The 27,004-nt window shown below is 43.3% G+C and overlaps 1 protein-coding gene across 1 annotated transcript in view; it reads right to left on the reverse strand.

Moving 5' to 3' along the window:
• Positions 1-2,826, reverse strand: part of LOC126195236 (uncharacterized) — a 233,811-nt gene extending 230,985 nt beyond the window's left edge. Inside the window, exon 1 of the mRNA XM_049933762.1 lies at positions 2,572-2,826. Coding sequence (XP_049789719.1) covers positions 2,572-2,727 — 156 coding nt within the window. The 5' untranslated portion in view covers positions 2,728-2,826. The remainder of the gene's footprint in view (positions 1-2,571) is intronic.
• Between the last annotated feature and the right edge of the window lie 24,178 nt (positions 2,827-27,004).

Genomic DNA, 27,004 nt, shown 5'->3' on the forward strand with positions numbered 1-27,004 from the left:
TGAATTTCTAAACTGAAGGAAACACTTCACGGCATTCACTTCAGATCTACTACAAATTCGTCGGGCAATAGACTGCACCGCTCAAACTGTCAACACAACTGGTGCTGCTAAGAGTATCCTACGACTTCCACATTGCTGGCAACGGGTTCCACACAATGCTGGCAACTACTTTGAAGGCCAGTAAAACTTTGAAACACGTATCAATTTTGTACGAGCGTAAATTAATAGCTGCCTCTATTAAAGTTCCAACCCTCATACAATGCAAAAGTTTTAGCATGATTGGTGACAGATAAAGACATTTGCAGTTTGAAATTATTAGTACAACATGTTGTTTATGAAATTATTGGTACAGCATGTTGTTTATGTTTGCAGATTCAATTACGTGTTACATTCATTGTTAAGTTATAGATATGAAAATGAAGTTCACAAGTAGGTTTCTGCATGTTGCAGTGGGGGGACATTATGTGAACCACAATATTCACGACACACACGGTGCTCATACAGCATAATATGCAGCATGCTAGATAAAGGTACAGGGAGATGGACAAGACCCAGACTGAATCCATGCACCAGATTAACGGTTGTGTGTTGGTACACCGGCCAGCCTGAATGTGGTGGTCTAATTAGGCAGCTTCTCATGTATGTTTAGGCAAATGCTGGACTGGTCCCCAAATTCTGCCTTAAAGAATACAATATACAAACAGTTATGTGATATATAGGCATATGGCACACACGATTTGCCCCTTAGTGTGGATGACTGTTGTCAGAACGAGTATCTGACCACAAAGTTAAACAATAAAACAAAACTGGTCTAATCCTGAAACGTGTACACCATACTAATGGAATAAATGCCAAGGAAGAAAGGAGGAGGAGGAGGAGGAGGAAGAAGAAGAAAAAGAAGAGTGACAGGCTAAGATACAATTTGCATCTCGTGTCTTCTGTCTTTTTGACAAAACTTGGGCGATTATTGAAACTGTAAGTGACAAATCTACAGAAAAGCATATCTTTCAGCAACCTAGTACAAAAATTTCAAGTACCTCATCAACAAGTATTACCACCTCACAGATTTTGGTATAAATGCTGATCACAAGACTTCAGCTGATTAGGAGCAATGTAAAACAACTGTCTACATGAATTAGTTTACGACTCCACAGCAATATAAAATCCTCACGTCTTTGCAACTACAAACATTCAGTAAGCAAAACTTGAACACAACTGAATCAAATTTGTTCAGATGGTCCAAACTGAATCAGGTACAGCTTCTCAGGAGAAAGGATTCCTTTGGTTTCAAGAGTTGCTGAAACAATACAAAATCGCAAACCTATTCAACCTGATTAGAAAACAATTCAAATGAAAAGGTTGTCGAGTGAATTCTTATCATCAGCAGGCAAAATATCAAAACCATCTGATGATGTCCGAGAATTTGTGGTTTCAATACTGTAACCATGATAGTGTGTTACACACACACATTTTCCAATAGCTGATGGTTTGCCAATGTTTGAGCAACACAATTTCTCAGAAGCAGTCATTACTACAGATGATAAATTTAAATCATTACAACACCAATACTGTTATCCTTTCCCCATTGAATGCCAGTGTGTTGGCTCATGAGCCAGAAAGCTACTCAAACATAAGGTTTGGAAAATTCTGCTAAAATCTCCAGAGGCTTGGAGCACTGGAAATATTTATTAAGCAATTCACTAGTAGGCTTTGGATACTGGAGAAAGTCCTCGACTAACCTGGCAATCGCGTGTGGCCTTTTGGCAGAGGACACAAGTTTCTTTCTTACTAATTTATAATGGCACAAGCCGCAATGGACAAACGCAAGCTTTTAGTAATACTGTAACTGACAACTATGCACCAAGTGTCCCTTCTGCGATAACAGGGTTGACAAACCATTTACTTAGGCAGCAAATTTGTTTTCAGGTAACTTCACCCACCTATCTCAATAAAGTTGAACTCTAAATGTCAAAAGTTACTGGTTCCATAGACAAGTTACTACACAGTAAAGTAAAAAAAAGAGATTTCTACAACTTGGAAGAAATTTTGTTTCTACAAAAATTGAAAACATTGAGGGCCACTTTGAGCAAAAGTAGCGCGCCAAATGCCAGAAACCCTACAAAATGTACGTTATTCAGACAACGTTTGGGAGCAAGATATTTGTAAATTTTTCTTTGCAATGTGCACACTAAAATTTAACACAATCTGGGATGATCGAGGGGAGGCTATCCCTTAAAGTACACCACTTGTCATGGAGTCACACAAATACATAACAAAGTAAATGTCATGTAGGCCTCTTGAAAGTAACGTCTTTTCACTCTACCGACGGATTGCCAATAATAAACAGTTCATTCATTCGAGTAAACGGGATAACACTGTCTAATACAGACATATCTTACAAGATGAGTAGCTATGATGCCTGCAACTGGACATATAATCTGAATAAACCCAAACAATTGTGTAGTTATCAAATTCCCAAGAGCTTCACGGACACAGTCATATTCACAACACCACAATAACATAGTGTCAAAGCCTTTTGAACAACACAACACACACAGAGGTATATCAAACCTGTTCTATTCGAATCCTTCGACGTCTGTTTAATTCTTGCTTCTTCAGTTCGTTGACATCTGTCAACAACATCTTTCCTCTTTTGACACTTACCGGATTTGCATTAACTGTCACGTTTATTGACATTATGCAATTAACATACACTACAAATAACATGGCAATTCTAACATAACTAAGCCTTTCGCTCTATTTTAGCTGCCTATTAGGCATTTCGACACCACAACACAAATGCTAAACATTTCACGATTCATATTTTCGCCGGTGCCAATCTGGGGACAAGGCACCCAAGCTTCGAAGATGAAAACTGTCTACAGATGTACATGTAAATTTAAAACTCGCTTTGCGATGTCTCGACACCAGAGTTGGAATATAGTTGTTTGTTGTATAGTTTTTCTGACTTCGGCCAGACACAATTACTGCGTAATAATAATAACTTTCCTCACTCAATATCCGTGTCTTTTAGTGTAGCTTGCCTTTTCCTGTTCCTAATAGTTTATTACTATATTTTATATTTTTATAAGTCGGCTACACATAAATTCGATTATCTTCTTGTAGGTTTTAATGGTTGGTGAGATAGGAAGGACTTGACTGACATTGGTTGCGGGATTTTATTCTTGATAACAAATACTAAAAACTTGCACCTCGCCTCATTATATTTTCTGCATTGAAGTAATATATAGTTCGTGACTTCATATGTAGTATCGTCACAATCACTGTCTGCTATTTGATTTATATACAGTCGACCAGTCGGTATAAAAATGCTCCACTTACCATAGTGTGGATGTTGCTTGTCGGGGGGTCTACAAACGTACTAAAACCAAGGTCGTTTCCGAATTCGTGGTTGTATTTGCGCATAGTTGCCTCGTTTGTTTCGGAGCTAGGCGTCCATTCCTCCTGCCAGAATAAATATGCCTTTTTCCAAATAAGTTGTCCATATTTTGTGTGCGGAAGCTTTATATCTAGTTTATCCCATTGCTCCTAGTCTGCTTTGCCAATCGATCTGCTTTTTCATTGCCTGGGATTCCTCGATGGGCTTTCACCCACATAAAGGCAATTCGTTTCTGCCATCTGAGTCATTCACAATACCAATAAAGAACTTGAAGTAGGTACTAATAGGTGGATTTTGAGGTTTTTGTATCTGATACTGCTTGAAGTACACTTTTCGAGTCTGACAATATTATATAGGATGTGAGAAATATAGTTGTTACAGCAATAGACAAAGTCAAAAGCATACATTTCTACATTAACTACTAGATCAAAGTAATTTAATTTACCTGAAATAGGTGAATATAGAAACTACATTTTAGAAGGAAGTATTTTTGTCTTCAAAAAATTCGCCAACTGTGTAAAAAGTATTGTTTACGAGTAGCTTATACAATTTAGTTTTAAAAATATTTACAGGTGATTCTTAAATCTGCTGTCTATTAAACATCCTTAGTTCAAGGGCTAGGTAGGAGTTATGTTTTTTTTTTTTTTTTTTTTGGTTTTAGGGCGCAAAACTGCTATGGTCATTAGCGCCCGAATAGGGGTTATGTGATTTAGATAATCTGTGATATGGCATGTTTACACATGATTATTACCAGTGTCATAACTATGTACATCAATTCTCAATACAAAATTAGAAACATTGCTTCTGACATACAATGAAATATTATAGATGAATAACTTTACTACTGTCAGACATTCCAGTTTAACGAACAGAGGTTTATAATGTTCTGTTTCATCAGAATCTGTTATTATTCTTATTACTTTCTTCATTTACAGAACTGCTACCCACAATAAAATTCCATATGATGTGACACTTTCGAAGAAAGCAATATATACTGATCTAACAGAGTTATTAGGCAACAGCCTTGTTGCAGTGGATACACCGGTTCCCATCAGATCACCAAAGCTAAGCGCTGTCGGGCATGGCTGGGATTTGGAGGGGTGACCATCCGGGCCGCCATGCGCTGTGGCCATTTTTCGGGGTGCACTCAGCCTCGTGATGCCAATTGAGGAGCTACTCGACCGAATAGTAGTGGCTCCGGTCAAGGAAAACCATCATAACGACCGGGCAAGCGGTGTACTGACCACACGCCCCTCCTATCTGCATCCTCAGCTGAGGATGACATGGCGGTCGGATGGTCCCAGTGGGCCACATGTGGCTAAGTGCTTTTACATAGTTATTTGGAACACATCTTTTTAAATTTCTAATTAAATAAATAACTGAGGAAAATCTCGCAGATATATTTCTGATGTGTGGTTTCCTGAGAGATATTTTGTCAACAAGAAAACCTAAAAATTTAACAGTTTCTAATTCACGATGGTTATGAATCTCTTTGAGACTAAAGATAAGTACCTGTGTTTAAAGCGTATGTGATATTTCAATTATTATTTGAATTCTCTTACCTCTCCTATGAAGTGTGGACTCTTGAATCCAGTATTCTTTCTAACACACATTTTGTTCACTGATTAATGATGACATACCTTTACAAACTGAGGTGGAGCTCCTAAAAGTAGTAACTTTTCTAACAATGTACTTGTCTGAATATTATCATATGCTTTTGCAATATCCAAAAATAGTACTGCTGTATATTTGCTCTCACCAAAGCCAGCTAACATGGAGGGAACTAATATCAAAATGTTCTCCATGTAGCTTCTTCTACCTTTACAGAACCCAAATTGCGATCCATCTAGTAAGGATGAAGATTCTACTGACCATTCCAATTGCCTTTCTATTAGTTTTTCCAGTGTTTTAGAAATAAATGACGACAAAACGATAGATCTGTAAGAAGTGGCTAATAATGGATCCTTCCCTTTGTATTATTATTATTATAACGATTGTTCCCCTTTAGGAGAGCGATTGAACTTGAATTCATAATTTCATCTTCGGATGTTTTTCTTCTTTGCTTCCCAAAACCTCCTCATCCTCTCAGAATGCTCCTTCTTCCGTTCCTCTGTCCATTTTTTACCAGGCTGATGCGATGTTCTTTCCCCAAACTTCACACTTGTGATTTTATGCCGGCACTCGGTGCGATCTTCGAGATTTTTTATGTTGATCTGCTGTAGATCCCTCTGGACTTCTTTCAGCCATTCCGTGCCACATTTACTCCTTGTTATAATATTGAATAATTTCTTTGCTGTTCTGGAGTCTTCCATCCTGTAGATGTGTGTATAAAATTTGGCTCGGCGCTTTCTGATTTCATCTGTTACTATGTTGATCTTTCTATAGAGCTCGTTTTGTGGTCTCTTCATCCAAATGCCATTTTTGTTGATTGGACCGTAAATCTTCCTGAGAATTTTTCTTTCCTGCTTTTCTATTTCCTTAATTTTAGAATGACCATCAATCACCATTGTTTCAGCTGCATAGATTGTTTCTGGAAGAATCACTGTTGTATAGTGCCTTAATTTTGTGTCTGTCGAAATGCACTTCTTGTTGTAATGCGTCCATGTTAGCTTGTAGGCTTTCTGGAGCTTGGTGATTCTTTGTTCATTGGCAATTCGGTTTAATCCTGAGGACTGTATAGTTTCACCGAGGTATTTAAAATGGCAGACTTGTGCAATTTTACCATATTCTGTTATTAAAGGGGATTTATTTTCTGGCTGCCTTTCCATATATTGGGTTTTTTCATAAGATATCTGTAGTCCGGTTTTTTGTGAAATTTCATGTAGTTTTTCCACTGCGTGAATCGCTTCTGTTCTGTTATTGGTGATAATTACAATATCGTCAGCGAAAGCAAGGCACTTGACTTTAATGCGGTTCTCTTTCTTGATACCAATTTGGATACCCTTTACGTGAGGTTCCCATTCCCTGATTATCTTTTCTAGAACAATATTGAAAAGGATTGGGGATAGTCCGTCCCCCTGTCGGACTCCAGATTTGATTTCGAAGGGTTCTGATACTTCGCCCATGAATTTCACTTCGGCCGTTGTTCCTGTAAGTGGCTGTACTGTGATTTTTCGTGTCTTTCGGTCGATCCCAAATTCTTCCATGATTTTAAACAGGGTTCCACGGTCCACTGAATCATATGCTTTCCTGAAGTCGATGAATGTAACTACTGTGTTTCTGCATTTCCTCATTTGTAATATTGTCTTTAAGCACCAGATCTGTTCCGCACATGACCGTCCTTTTCTGAATCCGGCCTGGTACTCACCAAATAGTGTATCTGCTTGGGATTCTATCCTGTTTAAAAGCGCTTTGGAAAGGATTTTGTAAGCGACTGGGAGCAGCGAAATTCCTCTGTAATTGTTCATGTCTGTCTTGTCGCCCTTTTTGTGTAGCGGGTGAATTAGAGCGCATTTCCAGTCCTCTGGTATCTGCTGCATAAGTATAGGATCGTTTAGTTTCCAGAACTCAGCAATTATCCCATCTTCTCCTGGTGCTTTGTTATTTTTCAACTGCTTGACTATCTCCATAATTTCTTCAAGATCTGGGGCATGTGGTTATATATATATATGTGTGTGTGTGTGTGTGGACTATGAGCTGTGTCTTTCATTCTTGATGCATCCAAATTCCATTATAGATTTGAAGAAGTAATTCTACAGCATTGTCAGGCATGTTTTGTATCATGCTCTACGTGATGTAATCCATTCCAAGGGCAGTGTTAGTGCTCTCTTTGGTGATGGAGCACACATAGAGTTGCTCCTAATTGACTTGCTGCGAACATTTGGTGGGGCAATAAGATCACAAAATTCTTCTATCCACTCATATGGCTGTATGTTACTGACTTCAGAAGTAATATTCCTAAATATGTTGACATTCTTCCATATCTTCTGATGATTTGATATTCTTGGTCAAATTATTGCAATATTTTACCCAAGTATTCTTCTTAATGGATTTCGGTATTTTCTTGGTTCTGGCTGTTTATAGAGCAAAAAACTGTTCAAGTAAGGCTTTTAATGTGTTCATGTAACACTTCCCTTCCGCCTTGTAAAGCTTTATTGCAGTCTCCATTCCACCATGGATTAGCCATTCATCTTACTGTCGTTGATAAAGGTCGTTTTGGGATGGATTCAGTTGCTGCACGAATAATGCTGTTCTGTGATTGCGTGTAGCCCCTGTGTGGAAGTTGTTTTTTTTTCTATTGATTTTATCCTCAATTCAAGAATTTAGCAATATTTATATCAGTCTGCTTCGTTCATGTTCCAAGTAAATTTCTTGGAAATATGTGCTTGGTTACTTTTCTCGCACTGTATATTCGTAGTTAAAGTGAAAGAATCTGATCTCATGTTATCCTGCAGAACGGACCATGCTGTGATTTGGTTCATAGAGGGAGAAGCTAGCATTATATCTACTGCAGTTGGTTTCATCCATGGTCCTTGGTTTAATGTTAGAGATCCATCATTGTATATGATCATGTTATAATCATCAATGCAAGACATTATGTACTCCCCTACCTTATCATTCATATGACACCCCTATGCTGTGTGGTGGGCAGTGAAGTTCCCACATATTAGGAAGGGGTTTGGTATTATTTGCAACACTGTGTGTGTGTTGCTCAGAATTCGTACATGTTGGGGGATGACATTCACTTGCAATGGAGAATCGACATTTGTTAGTACTTACTTCTAGTGCCATTGGTTGAAAGTCAAGATTAGGTAGTGGCATGGTAACTGGCTTCTAATTGAGTTTTGTACTAATCAGTAATGCCACTCCACCTTTTCCATTCTCTCAATCCAGCCTTGTTACTTGATATCCTAGACATCTAATAGACATGTTTCGTTTAATCTAGATTTCAGTTCTTACAGTGACAGAGTAGTCATTAGTATAAAGTTCATGCATGAACAACTCTCTATTAGCATTTAAGGATTTGGCATTCCACTGGAGAACTTTAATATCTGTTCTTCTGTTTATAATCACAACTATGGCTTATTTCTGCCCTGATCCTTATTTTTTGATACTATCAATGCAGCAATATTGTATACACTAGCTTGATCCAAACTATCTCTGTTTAATTAGGTAAACTGTCTTATTGTATTTGTTATTCCAGCCACCAGCTGCTCGATTGTCATCCTATTCTTATCCTCCTTCCTGATGTAATTGCCTCTTGTGGTTCAGGAGTATGTGGTCGTTGTGCATATGATTCTCCTTAACAGGACATATTGCTAAATTTATATTTGTTAAAACAACTTGGAGTTGCCAGAATGAGAGCTTCTGTAAAGTTTGGAAGGTAGGAGACGAGATACTGGCGGAAGTAAAGCTGTGAGACCGGGCGTGAGTCATGCTTCGGTAGCTCAGTTGGTAGAGCATTTGCCCGCGAAAGGCAAAGGTCCCGAATTCGAGTCTCGGTCGGGCACACAGTTTTAATCTGCCAGGAAGTTTCAACTTGGAGTTGGTGTAGCCTTTGTTTGTTTCGGCTTACTGTGATGAACAGTCGTAAATCTGTGCTGAATACTTTTTCTCATTCTGATTTACTCCTACAAATATTCCCTGCCAGAGTGGCATAAGTTCTTTGGTTTAAATATTCTTCAGATTCATTAAAGGATACATTTTATGTGGCTGACACTTTCTTAATCTCTTGTTGTTTGAGATATACTGGGAAAGACTTATCTCTCGATGCATGGTTCCCTTTACAGTCGACACACCACATTATTTCACTTGTGCACTGAGCTGTCTCATGGTCCCCTCCACACTGATTGCATCGAGTCTGTGACTAAGATGGCCATACTGAAGGCATTCATAACTAAGGGTATGTACGGTATAACATTGCGCTTCATGCCATATATTGTCACATATTCTGGTAGGAACTGCAATGTGAATGTGACCACACATGTTTGCTGGGGTATGTAGTTCGTCATTTTTAAATTACTTATTCTTTTGATAATTCTGCGTACAAGTGTGACTGCAATTGTGGACTGAATATCGTCTTAAACTCTAACTCTTCTAATTTGGGATCTACGTACCCCATAACTTCTTTCTGATGTGTTCTGTTGTTATGTATGCTACCCTCTATTTGTGATGTAGTGGGTTCCTACACAAACTCGTTTGCAGTCTCTCTTGTTGATAAATCAATACAAATTCTGTTTTCCCCACAACCTTGAGATTTGCCAATTGCTGGTTTTATTTAGAATCTTAGATAAAGAGTATCTTCCCCAATGCCATGAGTCGGTATCTGCCGACATTACCATTAAGTCCCTCAACAAATACATAAAATGGATATGCTGCATTGCTATGATATCTATTACCTTTCTTCTGATCATATATTACCTGTACATTTTTTGTGAAGGATTTTGCCTTGGTTTATTACTCCTTTCTTGGGTAAGTTGGGTACTAAATGAGTTACCACCCAGTGCCACCCTCAAAATCTCCCTGTGGAGAAGGGAATTTGATCCTACATTAAAATTAAACTGCCAGACGTATCTTTGTTGAGCATTGTCAAATTCCTTACCTCCTTTGGTATTTGTTACTGGTGTTGTTGGATGGTGACTGCTTGTCACTTCTCTTTTAGTTCTACCTTCTGCTCCAATGTGCGTTTTGCTGCAGAAACGTCGTTTGCTCGATATTCATACTCATGTTCAGGAGAGCTTCTGCTCCCTGTAATTCTCGATTCTATGACTCCACATTGAGTTGGGGTGAATGGGCCACTGTCCATATTTATTTAACACACTGGACTTGTATGTGTCCTAACAACTTTCTCCTGCTTTTTTTCATAAAAAATTGGGAAATTAACTATTGCAATCCTATTTACTCGTAAATTGAAAGGGAATAATAATATAACCTATTTACTTTGTTGCTAACGAAAGATCATTAATGTAACTGTGGAATGTAATTGTAAGTCTTTGCTTGTCATATTAGTGTTGTAATTTTTTATTGCTTTATCTTTGTACTATAAGTACAAAAGTCTCGACCTGAAGACATAAATATGAATGAAGATTAACAAATGGTAATATGCTATATGTTAATGTGTGTCAATGCATCCAAACTGGATAGTTAAAAATTTTGTATGCTACAAGCCAATAAAATTAAAAAAAATATTGTCTTTGTGTGTTCTACAATCACATCCTATTAGCCATTATACACTCCTGGAAATGGAAAAAAGAACACATTGACACCGATGTGTCAGACCCACCATACTTGCTCCGGACACTGCGAGAGGGCTGTACAAGCAATGATCACACGCACGGCACAGCGGACACACCAGGAACCGCGGTGTTGGCCGTCGAATGGCGCTAGCTGCGCAGCATTTGTGCACCGCCGCCGTCAGTGTCAGCCAGTTTGCCGTGGCATACGGAGCTCCATCGCAGTCTTTAACACTGGTAGCATGCCGCGACAGCGTGGACGTGAACCGTATGTGCAGTTGACGGACTTTGAGCGAGGGCGTATAGTGGGCATGCGGGAGGCCGGGTGGACGTACCGCCGAATTGCTCAACACGTGGGGCATGAGGTCTCCACAGTACATCGATGTTGTCGCCAGTGGTCGGCGGAAGGTGCACGTGCCCGTCGACCTGGGACCGGACCGCAGCGACGCACGGATGCACGCCAAGACCGTAGGATCCTACGCAGTGCCGTAGGGGACCGCACCGCCACTTCCCAGCAAATTAGGGACACTGTTGCTCCTGGGGTATCGGCGAGGACCATTCGCAACCGTCTCCATGAAGCTGGGCTACGGTCCCGCACACCGTTAGGCCGTCTTCCGCTCACGCCCCAACATCGTGCAGCCCGCCTCCAGTGGTGTCGCGACAGGCGTGAATGGAGGGACGAATGGAGACGTGTCGTCTTCAGCGATGAGAGTCGCTTCTGCCTTGGTGCCAATGATGGTCGTATGCGTGTTTGGCGCCGTGCAGGTGAGCGCCACAATCAGGACTGCATACGACCGAGGCACACAGGGCCAACACCCGGCATCATGGTGTGGGGAGCGATCTCCTACACTGGCCGTACACCACGTGATCGTCGAGGGGACACTGAATAGTGCACGGTACATCCAAACCGTCATCGAACCCATCGTTCTACCATTCCTAGACCGGCAAGGGAACTTGCTGTTCCAACAGGACAATGCACGTCCGCATGTATCCCGTGCCACCCAACGTGCTCTAGAAGGTGTAAGTCAACTACCCTGGCCAGCAAGATCTCCGGGTCTGTCCCCCATTGAGCATGTTTGGGACTGGATGAAGCGTCGTCTCACGCGGTCTGCACGTCCAGCACGAACGCTGGTCCAACTGAGGCGCCAGGTGGAAATGGCATGGCAAGCCGTTCCACAGGACTACATCCAGCATCTCTACGATCGTCTCCATGGGAGAATAGCAGCCTGCATTGCTGCGAAAGGTGGATATACACTGTACTAGTGCCGACATTGTGCATGCTCTGTTGCCTGTGTCTATGTGCCTGTGGTTCTGTCAGTGTGATCATGTGATATATCTGACCCCAGGAATGTGTCAATAAAGTTTCCCCTTCCTGGGACAATGAATTCACGGTGTTCTTATTTCAATTTCCAGGAGTGTATAAAACTGCGCTGCAAACATGGACACTGTTAAATACTGAATAAATATAAACTACAGGGGGGGGGGCAATAAACGATTTAGGCCTGTTCTGAGCATCTGCATCATGCATTCTTTGACAGCCAATGGACGTTCAGTAGTTTTCTCAGTGCTCTGCTATGAGTATCATAAATAAATGTAAGTACACTACTGGCCATTAAAATTGCTACACCAAGAAGAAATTCAGATGATAAACGGGTATTCATTGGACAAATATATTATACTAGAACTGACATGTGATTACATTTTCACGCAATTTGGGTGCATAGATCCTGAGAAATCAGTACCCAGAACAATCACCTCAGGCCGTAATAACGACCTTGATACGCCTGGGCATTGAGTCAAACAGAGCTTGGATGGAGTGTACAGGAACAGCTGCCCATGCTGCTTCAACACAATACCACAGTTCATCAAGAGTAGTGACTGGCGTATTGTGACGAGCCAGTAACTCGGCCACCATTGACCAGACGTTTTCAATTGGTGAGAGATCTGGAGAATGTGCTGGCCAGACAGCAGTCGAACAGTTTCTGTATCCAGAAAGGCCCGTACAGGACCTGCAACATGCGGTCATGCATTATCCTGCTGAAATGTAGGGTTTCGCAGGGATGAAGGGTAAAGCCACGGATCGTAACACATCTGAAATGTAACGTCCAGTGTTCAAAGTGCCGTCAAAGCGAACAAGAGGTGACCGAGACGTGGAACCAATGGCACCCCATACCATCATGCCGGGTGATACGCCAGTATGCGCGTTCACCGCGATGTCGCCAAACACGGATGCGACCATCATGATACTGTAAACAGAACCTGGATTCACCCGAAAAAATGGCGTTTTGCCACTCGTGCACCCAGGTTCGCTTTGACGGCACTTTGAACAGTGGACATTACATTTCAGATGTGTTACTACCCGTGGCTCTACCCTTCATTCGATCCCTGCGAAAGCCTACATCTCAGCAGGATAATGAATGACCGCATGTTGCAGGTCCTGTACGGGCCTTTCTGGATACAGAAAATGTTCGACCGCTGCCTGGCCAGCACATTCTCCAGATCTCTCGTCGCAGGCGCTCCTGTTTGTGATGCAGCGTCGAGGGTAACCGCTGCCATGGTCTTCGAGCTGATAGTCCATGCTGCTGCAAACGTCGTCGAACTGTTCGTGCAGATGGTTGTTGTCTTGCAAACGTCCCCATCTGTTGACTCGGGGATCGAGACGTGGCTGCACGATCCGTTACAGCCAAGCAGATAAGATGCCTGTCATCTAGACTGCTAGTGATACGAGGCAGTTGGGATCCAGCACGGTGTTCCGTATTACCCTCGTGAACCTACCGATTCCATATCCTGCTAACAGTCACTGGATCTCGACCACCGCGAGCAGCAGTGTCACGATACGATAAACCGCAATCGCGATAGACTACAATCCGACCTTTATCAAAGTAGGAAACGTGATGGTACGCATTTCTACTCCTTACACGAGGCATCATAACAGCGTTTCACCAGGCAACGCCGGTCAACTGTTGTTTGTGTAGGAGAAATCGGTTGGAAACTTTCCTCATGTCAGCACGTTGTAGATGTCGCCACTGGCGCCAACCTTGTGTGAATGCTCTGAAAAGCTAATCATTTGCATACCACAGCATCGTCTTCCTGTCGGTTAAATTTCACGTCTGTAGCACGTCATCGTCGTCGTGTAGCAATTTTAGTGGCCAGTAGTGTATCAAACATGATCGTAGCAAGTTATTTAGTGTAGTTTTGTTCCATTTGTTGCGACTTGTCAAAGCTTATCGTGATGGTAAGCGACAAAGGAGGCGAGAGACATAATTTGCAGTATACATGCTTTCTTCAAATGCAGAGCACATGTATGCACCTACCACAACCGTCACTTGGAATAGCCAACAGTGAAATTTCCGTCTATGTCTCGAGCTCTACAAACAGCCATCGATCGTGGATCGGACTATAAGAATCGTAGAAAGTATGAATTGCTGATTTCTTAACGCCAATACAATGTTACTTCGCTTATCCCAGTACTGAATGGTGATAATATTTAATGTGGTACCATTCGCGATACAAAAAGCAGAAGTATAATATCAGAATTAAGGAACTAGCAGTGATAAAGTTTATTAATCCCCAAAAGAAATTTCATAACTTATGTTCTTGATATCATTTGTGTGGCAAACTCGTCAGAAAAGAAACAACAAGAGCACTGTTGTTCAAACACTTCAAGACATCTACATTCATTTTCTAGTAAAATTATATAGCCTGTATTCAAACATATCAGATACTATTATGAAATTTATTCGCCAATTAAGAATTCTTTTGACATCAGCTGTATTAGGTATGGAAATAATACCTACACATGAAAATTTGTGCTGGACCGGTACTCGAACCCATATATTCCGCTTAAAGCGAGTGGTCACCTTCTCTCTCTCTCTCTCTTTCTCTCTCTGTCTCTTTCCCTTTTTGTCTTTTCCTTTCTCCCTTTTCAAATTTACAAGTACAGTTTCTTATTTACAAAAATTTTGGTAAACATACAATAACTCATTTCCTACTATTTAATATCGGAAATACACTGTTTTCGCTTATACTGAATCGTATCATATTCTTTACATAGACTTAGACATGTATTCTCACTTTTACTTTATGGTTGAATGTAATGTTTCTAAAAGATATCGAAACAACAAGAAAACGACTGGTTGCTTTACTAAGTACAAAAATACCATGACACTGCATAGTTAATAAATACCTCCTTACATTTTCGTTTCCTCCAGATTCCGTCATGCAGTGTTATGAGTCTATATTTGAAGTCCGAGAGCTGTGTCTACATATGGGCACAGTACATGTTGTATATGAACATATGGTATCGCCATTCTTAATGTTGGAGGAAGTCTTCCTAGAAATCACTGCCATACTTCGTTGGCTGGCAACATGTAAATCTGTGTCTTAATGTGTCTTTTGTGTGACATTTCACACAGCTGGGCGAATCAGCTAGGTGAATAGCATGTAGACGACTAGGTACTGAAATAGTTTTGACAACCTTACACCACGTCAATCTGGTATGTGTTAGTAGATGATGTTGATTAATATTCTTCCAGACCTCAGCCCAGTTTAAAAGAGCGTACTTGTTCTGGATTCTATTTGGAGGTGTTGTTGACCGTGCCATTTCCTTGCACTGCACATCTTATCACTGCGACTTAGGTGGCTACTCTCACTTATTGCCATTGTCAAGAACCTAAATTTTGGATGTATTTTTCTAGTATGTTGCCCATACACCAGTTATACTGATTCCACCTTTCTCACAGGGTAAGTTTACATTCTCGTATTGTATCTTGAATATATTTCCTCCGCACACAAAATACCCTAAATCTGGCATGATACTTTTAACTATTGTTGATGGGACTGGCAGTATGGATGTGGCATAGAAAACATTGGCTAAGTTGCAGCCGTTTACCAGTTTTGCCTTTTGATGCTTATTTAGACTATGCATTGAGTGCGCATGAATGCCGGCTCTAACTTTGTAAAACTCTGAACGCCTGTTACAAACCGCTATCTTTTGTGGGGCCGAACGATGTCAACCCCTAGACTTCGTATCTTCGTTGCTACTGGGATGCAATGGTTGTTCCTCTAACTGGAAACCATTACCAAGGTGCATTATTCGAGATTTGTTATAGTCGATAATGGCTCCAGCAACGCAGCTATAGCTGTCAAGAATGCTTTTGACCGACTGTCTGTTCTTATGCCGAAACAATTACACTTAGATTGTCAGCGAATGTCCTGCACAAAACCTTTTACTTTAATAACGTCAAACCCGAAATCACACTGTTCAATTTCCTGATCAATGGCTCCTCCACGATTAAGTAAAGAGCCGATAAATTTTCAGTTTCCCAAACTGCTGAGGTAATTTCAATGATTATATGTGTGATTTAAGAAAAGTAACTTCAAAGATAAAAAAGCTTTGGTGCCGTCGTTATTCTGTGCTGAATTGTCTTCAGTTATTTTTTCAATTTAATAAAACTAATAAAGGTCTTTAACATTTTATGACTGTTATTTAAGGTTGAGAAACTGAAAATTTTTCAGGTTATGGACCACGTTTTGTTTTAAAACGGAATTTGTGATAAAATAACTGGCCATGAGTGAACACTCACGCAAAGTTTTTTTCAAGTTGGCAACTGAAGTGGAAAAATATCGCATTCCTTGATTTGATGGAACAAATTTCAACAACTGGAAATTCAGAATGGAAACTCTTCTCGAAAAATTGGAACTTTTACTGTTTGTGCATGCGAATTATCTCACAAAAGTAGAATTTGTGGACGGAGAGGTGGACATGCAGTGTGTCATAAGGGAAACGTGACTGGCTGACTTGCCTAAACAAGATCGGAAATGTAAGTCTCATGTTATTCAAAACGTCGCCGACAGTCACTTGGAATATACGAAAGGTAAGGTAACTGTGGCGGGGCTGTTTGGTCTCTCACTATCCATGAAACAATCAGTCCACCTACTCCTTCACTCTGCGGTGGTAGATACTGATTTAGCCGACAAAAGCAACGTTAACGTAAATTCGACAAAATACCAACAAAATACAAAAGGCCACATAACTCCAGTCCATGTGCAGTAGATGAGAGTTAGTTAAACTATCGAGAGTTCGGGATTCTTGCATGATCGTTTGAAAAAGAAAAAAAGTCAAACATTTCCTTTTAGTTACTTTATTGTCTTTAAAACAAGGAAAATGGCTATCAAGTTCGTATTTAATATCCTGACATCATTTATGCAATGATACTCATTATTCCTGTAACAAGTGCACGCCCGAAAGCAGCCAGAAGATATTTAGAAGATACTTTGAACCTGCGAGAAAATACAGTCAGTCGTTCAGTATGCTTCTTATAACGAAGTGCTCGCCATAATGCCTCGTAATCTGCTCGAAACACGCCACGCGGAGTTTATGTACGACTTGAAATGTTCACACGCGAATAAACTACTCATAAAGTTGAAATTTTCACAAAATACTCAACACTGTATTCGCTTTCCGTCAGCGATACGAGAACACATCAAACGCTTTTTTTTTGTAACAAATTTGTCCAGCGCGATTTACCACAAGACGGCTCATCATCATCAGTTTTCCGCTACATTAGCGGCTCCTTTGCCTCTCCATTTTCTGCGATCCATTCATTGCTTTCTTATTAAGACTGCTGTATTCCATCACGTCATCCAGTATCTGAAATCTCTCCTTCCTCGCTTGCTTTTCCCTTCTACATAACCTTCTAAAGCTGTTTTTATCAGTCCTTCATTCTTTCTTAATATATGTCCATTCCAATTTCATTTTCTTCTTTTTATTGCATCTGGTAACTGTCTTTCCTCTCCCACTCTTCTGAGTACCTCTTCATTTTTTCCTCTGTCCATCCAAGTTATTCTTTCGATCCTCCGTCACGTCCACATCTCAAAAGCCTCCAGCCTTTGTTTTCTTCCTCAAAATCCATATTTCAGCGCCATATAGAAGAACACTCCATACAAGACATTTTATGAGTTTCTTCCTGAGTTCTCTGTCCAGACCGCTGCAGAAAATTCTCCTTTTCTTATAAAATGCCTCTTTTGCCATTGCTATCCTTGTTTTAATTTCTGTGGTGCACTTCCAGTAGATGTTTAACCTGCTTCCAAGATAAAATTTTGTACCTGTTCTAGTATATCTCCATTCAACATAATTTTTATTTCTTTATTTCCTGCTAGTGCCAATACTTTTGTTTTTTTTGTGATAATTTTCATTCCATAATTTTTTTCCGTTAGCTTCAATAGTGTCCACCAAATCCTGTAATTCTTTTTCCCCTGTGGCTAGAACGACGGCTACCGAGCCACTATCCTGACTCATAGATCAGAGGCACAAAGCCCTACTCAAACGTGCGGGAAACGCCGAATTCCTATTGGTTAGTATGTGAGGCAGCCAATCTGATCATCAGCTCTTCTATACTCGCCGTATCTCTAATGTCAGCCAATCAGATTACCATGCGTAATTTAGACTAGAAATCTCGCAATTCCTAAATTAAATAAAATTTAACGGTGCCTTTCTACAAAATAAATTACTAATAAATTTAGTAATCAACGTCCCTTCTGGCTGCCTTCTAGGAAATCGAGTTGACTCGGACATACGTCACAAATTCCCCTATTGCACATCAAATTTCTCACGCATATATTTTCATAATTTTAATAAAATATCATATTCTCATTTCCCCAATCACTCTCACAGTCTCTCTGAAACACTCACATAACCAAAACACGATGAAACAATAATTTTCCAAACTACTTCCAATTACAGAATGAGATTTTTAATCTGCAGCGGAGTGTGCGCTGATATGAAACTCCTGGCAGATTAAAACTGTGTGCCACACCGAGACTCGAACGCGGAACCTTTGCCTTTCGCGGGCAAGTGCCCTACCATCTGAAATACCGAAGCACGACTCGGTCGGGCACACAGTTTTAATCTGCCAGGAAGTTTCATATCAGCGCACACTCCGCTGCAGAGTGAAAATCTCATTCTGGAAACATCCCCGAGGCTGTGGCTAAGCCATGTCTCCGCAGTATCCTTTCTTTCAGGAGTGCTAGTTCTGCAAGGTTCGCAGGAGAGCTTCTGTAAAGTTGGGAAGGTAGGAGACGAGATACTGGTAGAAATAAAGCTGTGAGGACTGGGCATGAGTCGTCCTTCGGTAGCTCAGATGGCAGTCGGCTTTCAGCCGTGATACAGTGCGGACGGGCTCGGCGCGCCGGGCAGTGTTCCGCAGGTGTTGTTGTTTACCCGCTAGCGCGCGGTCGCGTCGTTGTATTGCCGTATAGTACCTGTACCGACCCGACATGGCGTTCTCATATCGAAAAGCTACAATCAAACTAACGTTCAACGCATCGTACACGAGACCGAAGGCCCATGAAATTGAACGGTTTCTACGAGAGATCATGCTCATAGAACCACAAGAACTGATAGGCATTCATCTGTCTATTGTAACCAGCACAGTGTACCTCAAACTGGTTGACGAAGCGGCCTGCGACAGACTACTCCAACGATCTGCAAACGGCTGTCGCTTCTGTCACGCAGACGGTAACGTGAGCGTGGTAGGAGTTGACCATGCTGGTCTGGGGGTGCGTACCGTGCGCATCTTTGAACTACCGTTCGAAGTTCCTGCCAAACTAGTCGTTGACGCGCTGCGGCCATACGGCACAGTTCTGAGCCACACAGAGGAGAAATGGAACACATTCGAAACGTACCCTGTCCTTAACGGGGTACGACAAGTGCGCATAGAACTTAAGAAGCACGTTCCATCATATGTTTTCGTTGGTGGCTGCCGCGCAATTGTTATATATGATGGACAACCGAGGACCTGCTCGGGCTGCGGCGAGGAGGGCCATGTTAGAACTGAGTGTCTGCAGCGCCGCCTCGTTCAGGTGCCCCGCAATGAACTTCCCCAACGATCCACTATGACCCCTCTCCCACTAACATATGTGGAGGCGGCACGACATGATGTGATGGATGATCAAAACCTGCTACCTCCTCAAGCCGCTGCCAGCTCCGTTGGAGAATCAGCGCCGTCGACGACGCCGCAGCCCAACGGTGCAGAAGTTCCTACAGCCTCTGCCCACCGCAGCGTCGTGGGTACCCAGCCACCGTCACTGTCGGGATCGGACACAGGGGTTCCTAGCGACCGAGACTGTGTCGAGCCCCGCCCTCCAGTGGATGTCGAATCTCGGACCCGAAAGCAAAAATCACCCGAGCGACACAAGAAGAGGCGATTCTCAGCTGAAGAACAGGACAGGGATGTGAAGCCATCGGAAGACATCGACTTCGTTGACTCGTCCACAATTGCAACGGACTCCAGTGGCATCATTCACCAGAAGGTGCCTGAAGACAAGGAACACTCTCCTAAATTTGGTGGCCCAGAAAACGAAGTGCATTGCGTCGACTCCCAAAATGTGGGCTCCTGTGAAAGCGAGCAGCCCCCAATGACATCACAATCGTCTCTTGGTGATTGGGCAGACGATATGGAGGCAAATGATGCACAGCAAACATCGATATCTCCACCAGAGCCCGTGGCTGACATTGAGCCCGGAGGGCTCTGCCAGCCAGGGACTCATACGGCACAGTAATGCACAGCATGCAGATGGATGGCTGTGTGGTGTGTGAGATCACTGTGGGCTTGCATCGGCATACTGCCTCCGCCACTTGATATGTCTCAGTCATACCGTGTGGGAACAGTCAATGTAAATGGTGTCCACTCCACTGTCAAGATCCGCATGTTACACGACATGATCAGAGCGGCAGACTTTGCCCTTCTCCAGGAGGTCCGTCCCGAGTTGCGTGTTCCGCAGGTGTTGTTGTTTACCCGCTAGCGCGCGGTCGCGTCGTTGTATTGCCGTATAGTACCTGTACCGTACAGCCTACCCGTAGGTGATGGCGCAGGAGGAACGGCCATCCTTCTCCGAGATGGCATAGACGCGACGGACGTGACGTACTTGCCGAACGGGCGAGGCATCGCACTCACACTTGGCGCAGTCCGCCTCATTAACGTCTACGCTCCCTCCGGTAATTCGCACCGTGGTGTCTTCTATTCGGAGGAGGTAGCCCCACTTTTGCAAGGAAATACGGACCATTACATAGTGGGCGGCGATTTCAACAGTGTTCTGCGGCCCGAGGACCAGATACCGCATTACGTCCCATGCCCGGCTCTACAAGTATTGATACGTGACCTCGCGCTCCACGACACATGGCTCTTACATCATGGGACCCAGAGTGGATATACGCACTTTACCAGCCATTCTGCCAGTCGCCTGGACCGGATATACGTCTCGCGTGCCCTCCGCAGAGCAACCCGTGATGCAGAACTCTGGCCGACGGCCTTCACGGACCATCTCGCGTACATCTGCACTGTCACCTTACCCCGACAACTCACAAGACGCAGCAGGGGCCCGTGGACGCTGAACGTCTCCCTCCTTCGCGAGGAAGCGTGTCGGTGAGCAGTCACAGACACGTGGCGTCGATGCATCAGGCGCCTGCCCATGTATGCTTCCACGTTGCTGTGGTGGCTGGGATGTGTCAAACCTGCACTCCGAAAGACTTTGATGGCCTACGGGCGTGACAGATCGAGCTGGCAAAGGGCAACATCGGAATTTTACTGTACAGCGTTACGTGAGCTGGCGACGCAACCGCCGTCTCCCGAACGTCAGATGTCCGTACAACGCATCAAAGCTCGTCTACTTCGCATCAGGACAGAGCAGCTAGAAGGTGTCCGCATCCGTGCGCGAGGGCAAGACTGTATCCCCAACGAAACAGCGTCAGTGTATCACATTGTGCGCGAGAGGCGCCACCGCAAACGTCAGCTCATTACGGCGGTAAACACGGAGGAGGGCGGCCGCGCAGTGACACAAACGGACATCGCGCACACGTTCGCCAGACACTACGGGACCTTGTACATGGAAGATCCGCGAAATGTACGTGATTATGATGAGCTGTTGCACGATTTTCCCGCCCCTCGGGATGTGGCACCCGATGATAGTCTGCTGTTGCCCATTACACCCGACGAGGTGACATCGGCCTTGGCACGTGGAGCACCGAACAAGTCGCCTGGACCGGACGGTTTACCCCTGGAATTCTACCGCAATTTTTACGACCTTATGGGTGACAAGTGGCTCAAAATGTTTCAAGACCTGATCCGCCCTGATTTCACTGTCCCCACAGAATTCACAGAAGGCATCTTGATCCCAGTACCGAAACCGAATGGTGGTTGTAGGTGGCAGGACTTTCGCCCACTCACACTCCTCAACAACGACTACAAGATCTTTGCCCGTATCCTCCGCGCGCGTCTCCACACCGCTGTCGGGAAAGCCATCCGCACCGATCAGACATGTTTAGGTGGTGTCAGCAACATTCATACGGCGTTAGGAGCATACCGCGACGAAATTGCTTTGACGGCGGCCTGCAAAATACGAGGCGCCCTTGTCGCCGTAGATTTTGACCATGCATTCGACCGCGTCGACCACGGCTTCTTACGCGCAGTTTTGCAACACATGGGCCTCTCTCCGGAGTCTGCACAGGTGGTCCTTCGACTGGTCCACGGAGCGCGCTCCCGCATGATGGTCAACGGTTATCAGTCTGGTCACATTGTTGTCGGGCGGTCAGTGCGACAAGGGTACCCCCTGTCGGGTATATTATTTGCTGCAGCGCTTGAACCAGCTTTACATGGTCTACGGCAGCGATTAACTGGTATCTCCTTGCGGGACGTGACCTTTCGTTGTGGTACATTCGCCGATGACGTGGTGTTCCTGGCCAGATCAGAGGATGAAATGCATGTGGCGCTACAGTGGCTACGCCGGTACGGGGCGGTCGCTGGGAGCGTCATCAACGTGAAGAAGACAAAATACATGGATGTCGGAGGGGGGCTTTCCCACACAACGGCGGTGCCCTTTGACAAGGTGCCCGTACTCAAGTGTTTAGGAGTGTAATTCTATAGCAATGTCCGCCGCACGGCGGCGGCTACGTACCCCCGGCTCCTACACCAGACACGTGCTCTGCCGGAGGACAACAAACTGCGTCGCTTGGATATGCTCCTCAGAACACGTTATGTAAACACCCATCTTGTCTCAAAACTATTTTCCGCATATCCTTCCCTTGACGGCTACGATGGCCGAGAGATTTCAAGCAGCATATGGACATTTCGTAAGCACCGATCTGGTTTTTAAAGTCCGATACGCCACCGTGACACTGCCGCAGCGGGCGAGCGGTATCGGTTTAATTCATGTATATAACCGTGCGCGATCGCTTTATCTCAACACTATGCATTGCACGTGGACCTCTCCCCACGCCACTCTGACGGGCACCCTGATAGCGGAAGTGGCACCACACTCTCTGCATCCCCCGGTTTCTGTAGGACACATTTCACCGGCACTCACCCACATCAGAGAGTTCTTGATTGACTTCAGCTACTTCCGGTCAAAACTTCCGACGACACGGAAGCCCAGCACAAAAGACTATTATCGCCTCTATCAACAGCAGCAACCTGTAAATACGGTCGCCCACAGACATTCTGAAGTTGCCTGGAACACGGTGTGGCGAGCGGTACACACGCCTTTTCTACCTACGACGGTGCGTTCATTGTGGTACGTGGTTGTGAATGGGAAGTTCGCTACTCGTCAGAGGCTACATTCCGCACATCTGACGGACGACCCCTTGTGTCCGACACGCTCAGTCGCTGACTCGGATGCACACCGTCTGACGTGTGCCGCGACCAGCGAGTGCTGGCTACTGACGCAGCGCATGCTGGCATTACTCCTGCGGCGATTGTCGGAGTCTATCTCCCCTGATGACGTATTGCGCCTCGACGGCATATACTTTCCATCAACCAGAACGAACGCCGTTAACTGGTTAAAGGGCATGACCGTTTACTACATATTTTGCGATGCTCCCAAAGGCACACTCGAGTTTTGGTCCCTATTGATAACGACACATGCAGCTTTCAGCCGCCACCCGAAGTACACAACTCGTTTCGCAAATTATTTAGGTTCATTATTTGCGGATCCTCCTGCTCACTGGGGCGTTCCGGGTATGAGACGCTGAAAATGAAGAAGAATCCTGGAGCATATTGATCCTCTACGGACGGAATAGGGGGGAACCCCTCCCAACAGACGAGAAGACGACTCGGACGCTCGGCTACAACAGTTGTAGGATCTTTCTTTGTAATGAAACAAAAATAAATCTACAAAAAAGAAAGTTATAAAAAATTAAAGAAATAAATAAATAAACAAAACAACATCGACAAACCCACTACATCCTCTTCCTGATCCTTCGATCCTCGAACTCGAACACGTTGCTTGGGCGTGGCGGCGGGATGGCCAGGCTTCGGGTGTCGACCCCTGCCCTACCCGTCGTCCTGCCTGCAGCGGTTCATTAGGAAAAAAAAAAAAAAATATATGGTAGAGCACTTGCCCGCGAAAGGCAAAGGTCCGGAGTTCGAGTCTCGGTCGGGCACACAGTTTTAATCTGCCAGGAAGTTTCATATCAGCGCACACTCCGCTGCAGAGTGAAATCTCATTCTGGAAAAATTTATGTCTCCAAATGCATTGCAGTTATTGATTTGAAATTTTAACAGTATGGTTGTCTTATCTATAGAATTTTGTGTAATAAGTATGGAAACGGTCGATTAATATTTAACAGCATTTCTTCAGATTTATAGAGAGTATTTGTAATATATTACACGCAGTGTTAATCAAGTAGGCTACGCGGCTCGCTCGGCCCAGTAGACAGCGTCAGAAGTGCCAACGTGAGAACCATCACTTTCCTACCGAGTCCACGAAAGCTATGCTTTCAATGCAAGATGACGACTCGTAATAATTTGCTACGTTACAGTAATGTCTTTCGATTTATGGACATCTCTGTGCAATATGCTTGAGAGAAAATGAATTGTTAGTCAACATCTGCTGAGAAAATAGATGTTAACTACGAAATTTAATGCAACAAGTGATACGCTAATTAATCACTTTCTTAAGTCTGAAAAATTGATTCGAGATTTATGTTAGACTGGAGCTACCGCCGAAGAAACCGACATCGTACACCATCTACTTCTAACGATGCCTGCAGCATATAACGTAGTGGCCACTGCGGTAGAGACGCTCTCAATGAAAGACTTGACGCTAAGCTTCGTGAAAGATAGGCTGCAGGATGAAGAATCGAGGTGGAAGAGAGTCGTCGGGAAAAACAGAAATGAGGATACATCGCCTCCTACAGCTTTTCAGAGTCAACGATATAAGAAAAATAGTTCGTCAGACGCCAGTAAAACAAGAAATCAGCAAGGAACTTCAGGGAACTCGTTCAACTTTACAAGGCATCGTTGTGGAAAGCCTGGTCACAAAACGCCTAACTGCAGAGTTAAGTTACCAAAGAGGAATTCAGGAACCACCAATTCAGTGGTCGTTGTTTAGCAGCTTCAAGCGAAGATCAGTCAGCGAACTACATAAATTGGTTCTTGGATTCTGGGGCAACGGAACACTTGATTAACAGTAAGATAGCTCTCACTAATTTTAAGAAACTGGAACAACAAATGAAAGAGCCCAAGTCAGGCATTTTTCTTGAGGCTAAAGTAAAAGGAGAAATTTGAAGTCACTAGTGTTGTAAAAGGAAAGGAAATTCAAATAACACTCAAAGATGCTTTAGCTACTCCTGATCTTAATACAATTTTCTGTCAGTTAGAAAATTGGGAATGAATGGTTTTAGTCTTACGTTTAAAAAAGATCACGGTTTAATTAAACGGGGAAAAGAAATCATTACCATTGCAAATAGGAATAACTCTCAGCTATACGTTTGAAATTTTTTGCAACATATAGTCTTGTCAGCTGCTTCAACTGAAATTAATGTGAAATTGTGCACCGCAGATTAGGCCACTTGAGTTACGATAGCATTAAACGTCTCCAGTCACAAGTTGATGGTATGGAAGTGGCCACTTGAACAATCCCCACAGAATGATGCTCAGATTGTGTTAAAGGAAAACAATCACAACTGCCATACAATCACACTAGGAAATGTGCCACCAGATCTCTTGAGTTAATCCACAGAGACTCGTGTGGGCCAATTTCATCACAATCGTTCGACGGTAAGAGGTACGTGCTCACGTTAGTCGACGACTTTACATACTCGTATTTCAGGTGGCCTATGCACTGGAATCGAAGTAGAAGGTAACTCGCCATCTGAACATGTTTCACGCCATGGCTACAGCTCATTTCAACTTGAAGATCAGCAGATTGCGGTGTGACAATGGTCGTGAATACATTTCGAACAAGTTGAAGTAGTTTTGGAAGAACAAGGAATACAGTTTGAGTTTAGAATTAGATGTACTCCTCAGCAAAATGGTATCTCGCAGCGAATGAACAGAACTCTTATTATCGCTGTGTGAGGCTTCAATGTAAATTAAGTAAGACGTTCTGATCAGAAGCTGTTCGTACTGCTGTATATCTGCTAAATAGAAGTCCTACTGCGGGTTTGGAAGGAAAAGTTCCTGGAGCTCTATGGTACAACGAGAAACCTAACTTGAATAAGCTGAGAGCATTTGGATACATTGCTTATCTAATGGCACCAAATGAATTGAGAACAGGAAAGTTTGAGAGCAAATCTTTGAAGTCCTACTTCTCTGGCTACTATCTTAATGGCTACAGACTTTGGTGTCTAGAGGAAGGAAAAATAGTCACACGAAGGAATATTGTTTTCTACAAAGGAAGCTTTGACTTTGAACGTATACCAGTTGATGACTGGATTCCGGAATCTGTACTGGAATCATCACAGAAGAAACACAAAGACGATAATGAAGGTGAACTCACCGAAGACAATATTAAATCAAATGATGGAGATCATGAAAGAATTCCCATACTACAAGTGACCAGTGACGAAGAGGAAGCTGAAGATGAAGCTGTTCGACGTTCTACCAGGAAGAGGAACGCTTCCAAATACCCAGATGACTATGCCGTTCTCGCACTGAATGCTGAATCATTTGTTGGCGATGTACCGAAAAGCCACAAGGAAGTTGCAGCTTGGGAAGATAACGTATACTGGCATAAAGCTGTACAGGATGAAACTGACTCTATAAAGGGCAACAAGACTTGGATTTTGTTAAATTGTCCGCTGGAAGGAAGGCCATCGGCAATACTCGGGTATTCAGATTGAAGAAGGGCAAGGACGGAGATATCATAAGACACAAGGCTGGACTTGCGGCTAAACGATGTTCAGAGTCAAGAGGATCTGACTACGAGGAAACATATGCGTCAGTGGCTGGAATCGCAACTGTTAGAATGATGCTAGTTGTTGCAACGCAACACGGACTGGTTCTGGAACAATTTGATGTGGCCAATGATTTTTTTCATGCCTTACTCAAGGAGGAAATATGGATGGTTATTCCTAAAGAACTGAGAGACACGAGTGGTTTGGTTTGCAGGTTACGAAGTCTTTATACGGCTTAAAACGAGCACCACTAGCATGGAA

Source organism: Schistocerca nitens, chromosome 7 (assembly GCF_023898315.1).
Source record: "Schistocerca nitens isolate TAMUIC-IGC-003100 chromosome 7, iqSchNite1.1, whole genome shotgun sequence".
NCBI classification, from domain to species: Eukaryota; Metazoa; Arthropoda; class Insecta; order Orthoptera; family Acrididae; genus Schistocerca; species Schistocerca nitens.